This window comes from Zingiber officinale, chromosome 10B (genome assembly GCF_018446385.1).
Source record: "Zingiber officinale cultivar Zhangliang chromosome 10B, Zo_v1.1, whole genome shotgun sequence".
Classification (NCBI taxonomy): domain Eukaryota; kingdom Viridiplantae; phylum Streptophyta; class Magnoliopsida; order Zingiberales; family Zingiberaceae; genus Zingiber; species Zingiber officinale.
The window spans coordinates 93,938,968-93,949,314 of NC_056005.1; the positions used below are offsets into that span (position 1 = coordinate 93,938,968).

Sequence of the window (10,347 nt, forward strand, 5' to 3'; positions counted from 1 at the left end):
TTAAGGAGTAAAAACTCCTCCTAAAAGTCAACTCCCCCTTGACAATTAGGTAAAACTCCCCCTAAAGGTCAACTCCCTCTTGACCATTGCACCAACAATGTCTTTGAGAGTTCCAAACCTTTAGAAATCCACAAAACCCAACTTCCAGCTGAAATTTCAGACCAACAGCTGAAAATCAGAAACTGGCACGCACTGATCGGTCCCCAGAACGATCAGAAACCCCATGGATCGGTCTCGCACTCGATCGTCACTGATCGGTCACCAGACCGATCAGAACTTCCCTGGATCGGTCCGGTGACCGATCCACACTCTGAAATCAGAGATTTCTGATTTCCCTTCCCGGAAATTCAGAAACTCCTAAAAAATTCCAGAAAATTCGAAAAAATGTGAAATTTTGAGGATACATTCCTCATAACATATACTATCATGGAAAAATAGTTTTCTATGAGAATAACTTCCATTTTCAAATCTTGATACAAAATTCAAAAACTTTGAAATAATTCAAAGTTAAGTCAACTTTGTATCACAATGTTCAATGATGAAAGCTATCACTAGGAAAGCTTCATCAAGGTTTTTCAAAACAATTTTGAAATGATTTCAAACCCTTTAATTTGGGACCACAATCTTAGGGCTATATGTACATGACTTGTACACAAGCTTTCCCTATGATCCTCCTTTTCTTGAATTAGGCTCATCTAGGTACAAAAACTATGCACCTTGATCCTAACTCATGATCCTAATATCTCACACACATCTAAGGTGTATCAAACCACATTCAAGTCAATTTGATGTGAGATATGGGTTAAGGTCAACTTAGGCTAAGTTCTCATGCATTTTCTAAACTACACTTTGATCTCAATACCAAAATGTGTTTTTATCCTTAAATCAATTTCATTGATTCTTAATGCAAGAGATGATGACATGGCATAAATTAATAACATAAATGAAAACATGTGCCAATGTCATGATGTCATGGCATAAAGTTTGAAACGAAACTAACACATGACATATAGATAACCTAAGCATTATCATGACATTTCAAATGATAATAAAATAAGTATGATGTCATGGCATGGCATATGGCAACCAATCATGGGAAGTTAGCACAAATAAAATGCCTAAATTCCCTATCTAAGTATCCTTAGCCTTAGCTAACTTAGGATCTAACCCTAGATTGCCCATATATCCCTTAGAGAAAACCAAAATCCCAATTATGGTATTTCTCTAGGTTTTCTTAAATTGTGCCAAATAAGATTGAAATCGATATTTTTCAAATATGGCACAATTTACTCTTTAAGGAGTAAATAATAATTCTTTTTCATTTTCAAAGGTTATCAAAACCTTGAAAATGCTCCTTGAGTGTCAATTTCCTCAAAGTTGGGTTAACTACCCTTCTAATCGGAGTTGACACTCTCTAACCCATCTATGGGGTAGAGAAGATGCTCCTAGGAACCCAATACCTATTAGAGCTCATTGGGTTCACTAAATATTCACTAGGGATAACTTCCCTAGCAACCCTCCTAATGACCCTCTTAGGCTTTAAAGTCTTGGCCATTTGGGACTCATCAAGATCAACTCTAGGGGTGACTCCCCTTGTGACCTTGATGTTGGTCTTCCTAGCCCTAGGTTTTGTTCCATAATCGAATGGAACATTATGATAAGTGGGCTTGACCACTTGAGACTTAGGTTTGTGACCCAAACCTTTCTTGTTCTTGGATATTGGTTTTTGACCCTTAAACCCTAGAGATGACTTCTCCAAGTTCTTAAGAGCCTTTTCCAAAGTATCAAGTCTTGACCTCAAGACTTGATTCTCCTTCTCTAATACCTCAATTTTTAATTTTTCATTTTTCTTTGAGGTATTCCTAGGCATATGTCTAGATGATTTGGGATTTCTATCTAGGTTTCCCTTAACCTTAGATGAGTTAATCCTAGGGTTGGCTTTCCTAGTGTTATCCTTATCTAGACTAACATCTTTGGCACCTAAGCACATATATTGGTTCCCAGAATTATCATGCTTATCATTCTTGACAATTGCAATAAAACTACTAGCATGAGTCTTATTATTATTGCAAGAGTGTGCCTTAAATGTTACCTTAGGGTTTGCCTTAGCTCCCCCTATCGACGTGCTCGGTCTCTTGTCCTTGTGAGATTGCCTCCCCCTCGGACATTGACTCCGATAATGTCCCCTTGCATTGGAAGCACACCACGTGCTCCTTGCCCTTGCGTGTTGGGACTCCGACTTCCTTGATCTTTGGCGCCGGTGGAGTCTTTCTAACCCTCTTTGGACACTTACTCTTGTAGTGCCCAAACTTCCTACACTCAAAACACATCATGTGTAATTTGCTTGAAATCACAGTGTTTGAGTTACCTAGGGTTGTGGATGTAGATGAGCTTTCTTCTTCATCCCTTCAGGAGATAGATGCTTCTTCTTGCTCCGAACTTGAACAAGAGGAACTCTCCTCCTCTTCTTCCTTGGATGTTGAGTAGCCCTCAACTCCCAATTCGCTCCCTCCATGATGTGAGCTACTTGGCTCACTAGGCTCCTCTTCATGGCTTGAAGTGGAGCTCTCCTCATGGTACTTGGCCAAGTTATCCCACAACTCCTTGGCATTGTTGTATTTACCTATCTTACACAAAACACTAGTAGGTAATGAAAATTCAATTGTTTTAGTTACCTCATTGTTGATCGTGGATTGGTGGACTTGTTCCTTCGTCCACTTGTTCTTCTCTAGAGGCTCTCCTTCTTTATCCATTGGAGGAGTAAACCCTTCTTGTACACAAAACCAGTTCCACATATTAGTCCTAAGAAAATACATCATCCTTACCTTCCAATATGCGAAGTTGTCGTTGTAGAAGGGTGGAATGGTGATGTCTTCTCCAAATTGATCCATCTCTAGCTTGTGCTCCCACGGGTGTGAATCCGATGAAGAGCGGCCTCGCTCTGATACCACTTGTTGGGATCGTTCGTACTCGGCTAGAGAGGGGGGGTGTGAATAGCCGCCCCAAATCGTTCGCGTTTCTTTCTACAAACTAGGGTTAGTGCAGCGGAAATAAGAACAAGAAACGAAAACAAGAAGATCAAACCTCAACGCGTCGATGTAACGAGGTTCGGAGATAAACTCCTACTCCTCGGCGTGTCCGTAAGGTGGACGAGCCCTATCAATCCGTCGGTGGATGAGTCCCCGGAGAACCGGCTAATAATCACTCCTTCTGGGTGGAGAAACCTCGCCACAAAGTTTTGCAAAAGTAATACAAGAAGGAGTATACAGCAAGAAGCAAAATACAATACAACTGTAAAACCTTCGCTTACTTGCCTTCTCTTCGACTGGATGAAGCAGCAGCTTCAAGCAACGCCTACAACAGCAGGAAACCAGTCGTAGAAGCTCACACGAAGCTTCGGAACTCAACAAAGCTCAAGAGCACAACAGCAGCTCAGAAGAGGAAGAAGTTGTCGCGCAGCAGCAGCCCTCGACCCCTTTATACCTGCGAAGAAGACAGCGAAGAAACTAGCCGTTGCGTCGCAACGGCTAGAACCCTGATCGGTCTACGGACCGATCAGGCCCTGTGCTGATCGGTCCCCAGACCGATCAGTTAGTGCACAGAACCTTCTGTGCGTACTCTGATCGGTCTGTGGACCGATCAGGCTACAGCTGGATCGGTCCACAGACCGATCCGCTTCCGCGACATCGTCTCCTGATCGGTCCCCAGACCGATCAGCCTGCCTTTCTTTTCGCCTCTGTTCGCTTGCTGATCGGTCACCAGACCGATCAGTAACCGATCAGAGAGTTTCTGTTCGGTATCTGATCGGTCACCAGACCGATCAGAGCAAACAAGGTATCACTGGATCGGTCTGGTGACCGATCCAGAGCTTGGTTTTTGCCCAAACCAAGTTCCAAGACTTCCAAACCAATATCCGGTCAACCTTGACCTATTGGTACTTCATCCCTAGCATCTGGTCACTCCCTTGACCTGCTAGAACTCCTTGCCAAGTGTCCGGTCAATCCCTTTGACCTACTTGGACTTTCCAACACCAGAAGTCCGATCATCCCTGATCCAAAAGGACTTTCCCACTGCCTGGCTTCACTCACCAGGACTTTCCCCGTGCCAAGTCTCCATACTTGGACTTTTCCAGTGCCAAGTCTCCATACTTGGACTTTTCCAGTGCCAAGTCTCCATACTTGGACTTTTCGCGTGCCAAGCTCCCTGCTTGGACTTTTCCGTGCCAAGTCTCCATACTTGGACTTTTCCAGTGCCAAGCTCCCTACTTGGACTTTTCCGTGCCAAGTCTCCATACTTGGACTTTTCCCGAATCAGGTCAACCAGGTCAACCCTGACCTACGGTTGCACCAATAATCTCCCAAACATCTATTCTTGTCCCACATCAAGAATAGAACTCTCTCACGAGTGTCAAACATCAACATGTAACACAACTAGGTCAACCTTGACCTAAGGTTACACCGACAATCTCCCCAAGTCAAACATCAAAATACAACTCGAGTCACGTCAACTCGAGTCGGGTCAACCAGGTCAACCTTGACTAAGTTTGCACCAACAGCTCTAACAAATGTACACCTCAAGAAAGAGAAATAACAAAAAATGATTAGTAACGATAAAAAAATATAAAATTTATTTAAATATAAATGATAATATAATAAAGTCATGGCGTGAAATGATCTATATAATCAATCTCGCCTAATTAGATAAAACTTGAATATTATTAAAGTATGTATATTGTAACAATTATGAATCCGTAGTTACTTACTGTAATAGTACCAAACAAATTTTGTTTGGAATATATATATATATATATATATATATATATATAATTTGTTTGGAATATATATATATATATATATATATATATAAAAGCATTGCACTTTTTAAAATTTTAACCTAAAATAAAAAAGTAGCATTTAATTTGATATATGAAATAATTATTTTGCAAATTAACCCTTGCCATGATTTAGTACAACTTATGATTTCTAAATAGGGTTGTAAACAAGTCGAGCCAAGCTGAATCGAGTTTTAAGGTATTCAAATTTATTTGATAAGATAACTGAGCTAAATCAAACCGAGCTTAAAATGAACTAAGCTTTTAAAATAATTGTTCAAGTTTGACTTGGTTTATTTTTTTATGTGCTTGAGCTTGTTTGAAGCTTGACTTGAGCTTGGTTCGTTTAGATGTTATCAAGCTCTCAATTCAAATTTGGCTTGAGTTTGGTTCGAGCTTGACTTTAATTTGGTTTGTTTAGATATTATCGAGCTCTCAATTCAAGTTTATTTGAATATTTGAAACTTTTAGTTGTTCGATTGGTTATTGAGCTTTATAATTTAAATTTATTTATTTATTTTACTTTATTATTTATTTAGCATATTGAAAATAATTTTATTAATGAATATGATTTGTGAATGTTGTTTACAAATATTACTCACGAATGTTAATGAGTTAAACACATATGTGTTCAAGCTTGTTTATTTAATTTAACGAGCTATTCAAGTTTGTTTGTTTAATTGATCTTGGAAAAAATATCCATATGGTACCAATTGCGGCAAGACAAGCCTCATTCAAGTGTTGCATCTCAACATTCATATATAAGTTATCCAATAATGAAATTTTGGAGGACTAAAATGAAATTTCGTACATAGTTTTTAAAGTCACGACTCGAAGCAGGACCAAGGATTCGACATCTCGTATACCAATTCGCGACAAAAGTTGTTCCTCGTGCATCAGTTGTCGTTCGCGACATAAGTAGCGTGTCAGCTGGGAAAAGAGACCGCGAACCAACGCACAGCAGCGTGCTCCTTCCTTCCTTCCTGTCTAGGGTTTCTTCTTCGATCTCTTTTTCCTTTGTCCTTCCACATCCCTCTCTCGTCGGGCTGCAGATCTCCCTCTTTCGCCCTCCGATGGCGTACGTCGACCACGCCTTCTCCATCTCCGACGAGGACATCATGATGGGCGACTCCAGCTACGCCATCCGCAGTCGGCCCCCCATCAAAGAGATCGCCTTCGCCGTCGCCCTGCTCGTATTCGGCTCCCTCGCCATCGTCGTCGGCTCCATCATGGCCGCCAACCGCGTCGGCGGCGACCGCGCCCACGGTACCTGATTTCCCTCTCAATTTAGTCCAGTACCAACTCTTTATGCCGGTCCTTCTTCACACCCTATTATTGGGATTTTACGATTTAGGGATTTTCTTCGCGATTTTGGGGTCCGTGCTTTTCCTGCCAGGGTTCTACTACACGAGGATAGCTTATTATGCGTACAAGGGGTACAAAGGCTTTTCCTTTGACAATATTCCTGCTGTCTGAGAACTATGGATGCATTTCTTGGCTCGCCATGGATGATCCCTTCTGTATAGTATGCTTCGACAACACTTTACTAGGGTTTCTTTATCTCTTGGTCTCTTTCTTCTTCTTGGACAACTTGCATGTAATTTTTCGTTGAAATAATGATAATAAACTGTGTTATGTGAAGTCTTGAAGTTAAATTGTCTACGTGTGCTTGCTAGTTGATAAATTAGTGTAATATACATTGTGAACAATTGAGTTTAGAAGAACCTCACGAACTGCATTATTCTGTTGTTTGACAAACTGTTCTATATATATTTTTTTTGTTAGAATTTCCCTTTTCCCCCTAAATAGAACAAGTAGTATAACATACATCACACAATTGAGTTTAGAAGAACCTCGCAAACTGCATTATTTCTGTTGTTTGTTGACAAACTGTTCTGTGTTTACAGTTACCTTTTTTTTTTCCAGATATCTAAGAGATGTCCCCTTGTTAATCTCATTTTTAGCTCATTGCTTGATTTTGCATCTCTCAAATAGTTTGTATTTTTTTTCAGGAAACTGGCATATATATGAGGTTCAATCTTATGGTAATCTAGTAGATATATTCTCAGTACTTGCTGAGATTTAACTACTGTAAATGAACATCCAAGATTAAAGAATGCGCTTCACTGCATTAATGCCGATCATTTTATGTTTTCACAGTATTTTAGCAGAGATAACACTTAACGTATTTGGGTTCATTCTTATTTCTTGCGCAAATTTGAACTGTTTGAGTTGTTTCATCATATCCAATTACTGGTCTGATTCATCATTTTCTTTGTGTTTTTCTGAATCACACTAACAAACGGTTTTAACATGTTTTTTTCCAGACTTGTTTCCACTTATAGTTTTTTCACACCTTGGATTTTTGTGTTTAATCAGACCAGACCATTTTGGTGGATATATCAATAAACTTCCACATTATTCTTAGGAATATAATGTTCATTCGATGAATCAAAACAACCTTGTATGCCTACCAACAAATGGTTTCTCATTCTCTTTGTTGCCAATCAATATGACTTAAAAACTTCAGTTCCAAAATTTTTTGTATTGCCACCCACACGACCTATATGATATTGCTTAAGAACAACATAGTAGAATTGGTCCATGGCTCCGACTTCAGAATACATATTCGATTGTGTTTTACTCCTTATTTTCATTTTTATTTATGTATTTATGATTTTTTTTTTCAACTTCGTGCTTCTTCTATCTTAAACTGTGTTGCTTTAAAGTGGTACAATGATATCAAGCTAAACATATTTTGAATTTTGATGACTGTTGCATTACTTCTACGTGGGTTTCAACATCTAGCAAACTTGGACAGAGTTCATACAAGTCACTTGTTAAAAGCCACTAGTCATTAGGCTTTATGATTCTGTATAATTGTCAATCAACCTCTTCATCTTGACTTGTATGTAAAATTGCAAATCATTGTTGATGGTGTTCCCCCCCCCCCCCCCCCTCTTGAAATTGTTATTCCTGTTTGCTCCATTATGAATGGATTGAGTTTATGCAACTTTACAATGCAGTTGTTAGTATGCAAAAAGTTTGGTCAGAGAATCTACACTCTTGTTTTTTTAGTAATCTAAGTGTACTCTACGCTTTGTCCAACTCATTCGTGAGGTAGATATTCGTTTCATAGTTTGTTTATCGGATAAATTTTAAGTACAGACACTCAAAAGTTAACCTACGGAATATTCATTGAGAGATTCAAACATGTACATTCTTTTTTTGAGGCTGGTAATTGAATCTGTTTGAAGAATTTCATAAGATGAGTCAATAACTAGCCTCTGTGGGCTTTGTTTATTTTTTATTTTCTATAGTTGACACCTTGTATTTCTTTGGCTCGATTAATCTGGGGGTGGCCCGTCTGATCCTGTGTAAGTTCTCCACCGACTAGTGGAATATAAATTGATTAAATGTATATAGATGTTCATTTTGACAATCAACTTTTTTGGTCCGTTATCGTTCATAATAAGCAACGATAGAGTTTTGAATTTTAGAAACCTGGTCTGGCTTAATAATGGCACCCTCCGTGGGCACCTCCGCGGGCTTCTTTTACTGGTATCATAAGTCTGCATTGCTATTCAATTAAAATTGATTATAACACCCATCATCGTTAACGTTTTATTTTTTTAAAAAAATCTGATTTGATTTAATTAAATTTTATAATGGAGATTAATAGAATAAATTAAAATAACCAAGATTTTTTTTAAAAAAAATTAAAATTTTGTAATCGAATCGAATTTTTGAATTAAATGAGATGGTCGGTTATTTAGGTTTGGTTGAGATGTTATTCACCGGATCAACTCACGGTTAAAAGTTAATTTATTTTCTATTACAAAATATATTTTAGAATGTTAAAATCATCCGACTGCTCTTTTAAAAATTTACAATATTTTTAGGAAAATATTTGTTTTTATTTTGAATTTATTTAAAAATATAATTTATTTTGATGTGTATCAAAGTTGGTGCATCCGAGTTATTTTTTGAAGATAAATTATGAGGTTAATTTTTAAGTAAATTGTTAAGTGGTTAAGAGATTAGGGAGGGAATTTTTGTTATGAAGCATCCTTTACATATTGTAATAAAATATAATTTATTTTGAAGAGGATTTATACAGTCATGATTTTTTTTTTTGGATTATTTCATATAATTTAGAAGTGAAGTAAATCATGAGGTAATTTTTACTTGGGTCTTTTTAAAATTATTTAATATGATTTGAAAGAGAGGTTAATTATAGATGTTTTATACAGACATGAGATGCATTTAATTTCATGGAAGTTTTTAATTAATCATTAGGAAAAATTAAAAGATACTAAAAGACGAATATATTTATCTCCAGTATCCCGTCAAATTGTAAATTAAGGGTGTATTTGATTGAGGGTTATCCTTGATAATTTTGGTTATTCATCTAAAGTTATCAACAAAAATTCTGTTTGGTTTAGGTAATTGATGATTCCCGAGTAATGTTTTATGCCCGACATGTCAGTAAAAGGGGCATGCAATAAGGAATCGGAAAACCTCGGAAAAATAAAGTTTTTCTCGATTCCGGGGTTATCGATTTTTTTTATCCAAAATATCCTCGGATAAAAGGAAAATATGGAAAAAAGTAAAATGTAAAGAAAAAAATGAAAAATATAAAAAAAATAAAAAAAACATAAATTTTTTAAAAATAAACAATCATTAAAAAATAATAAAAAAAAATAAAAAATGGTAAAAAAAACTTAAAAAAAAATAGAAAAAACATTAATTTTTTTAAAAAATACATAAAAACATTTAAAAAAAATTTAAAAATAGAAAAAACATAACATAATTAAAAAAAATACAAAAAAACATAAAAAATAAAAAAATAGAAAAAACGTAAAAAATTTTAAAAAGTAAAAAATAATAAAAAAATGTTAAAAAACATTAAAAAATAAAAAATAGAAAAATATAAAAAACCCTAAAAAATAAAAAAATTTAAAAAAATAAAAATTAAAAAACATAAAAAAAAAATAAAAAAAAATATATATATATAAAAAAACGTGAAAATATAGTAAAGTAGAATAGCGTTTAAATAATAATAATAATAATAATAATATTATTATTATTATTATTATTATTATGTATAGTTGGTTTTGTAACTCAAGGTAATTTAGTAAAATATTAAATTAGATTATTTATTAAAACCTTCAAACAAATATATTTTTGTTGCATTACCTACATTGAACCAAACAACATTTGGTTATGTTTTATTTTTTATAATCTTGATTATGTGATTACTTGATAATCACATAATTAAAATTATATATGATAACTTAAATCAAACGTACCCTAAAAGATACTCACACTCACGGTCTATAATTTAAAAGTCTAATATTTTATAATTATGCGTCCTGTTTATATAAAATATCTTTATAAATACATCGTGATAGAACCGTGGTCCAGTAGGCACTGCATGTCATTGGATAAGTTTTTGTTGTTATCGTAAATAATTTATATGTTTTCTATGAAAATTTGGGGCTAAATAAATTTTT

The 10,347-nt window shown here is 35.7% G+C and overlaps 1 protein-coding gene across 2 annotated transcripts; it reads left to right on the top strand.

The window, feature by feature from the left end:
• The first annotated feature begins 5,749 nt into the window (after positions 1–5,749).
• Positions 5,750–7,035, top strand: LOC122030511 (transmembrane protein 230-like). Of its 2 annotated transcripts, XM_042589725.1 has the most exons (3): positions 5,750–6,097; positions 6,186–6,356; positions 6,844–7,035. In XM_042589725.1, the coding sequence occupies exons 1-2, from the start codon at positions 5,905–5,907 to the stop codon at positions 6,305–6,307; spliced, it is 315 nt and encodes a 104-aa protein (XP_042445659.1). In that variant the 5' UTR covers positions 5,750–5,904; the 3' UTR covers positions 6,308–6,356; positions 6,844–7,035. The 2 variants fall into 2 exon arrangements, with proteins under 2 accessions (XP_042445659.1, XP_042445658.1); XM_042589724.1 differs by lacking the exon at positions 6,844–7,035 and having other exon boundaries at positions 6,186–6,589.
• Positions 7,036–10,347: the final 3,312 nt, after the last annotated feature.

Bases quoted from the DNA above. Each gene is read 5' to 3' on its own strand.
- LOC122030511 (XM_042589725.1), top strand. From the start codon at position 5,905: ATGGCGTACGTCGACCACGCCTTCTCCATCTCCGACGAGGACATCATG. The intron at 6,098-6,185 runs GTACCTGATTTC...TTTACGATTTAG, and splicing joins CGGCGGCGACCGCGCCCACG to GGATTTTCTTCGCGATTTTG.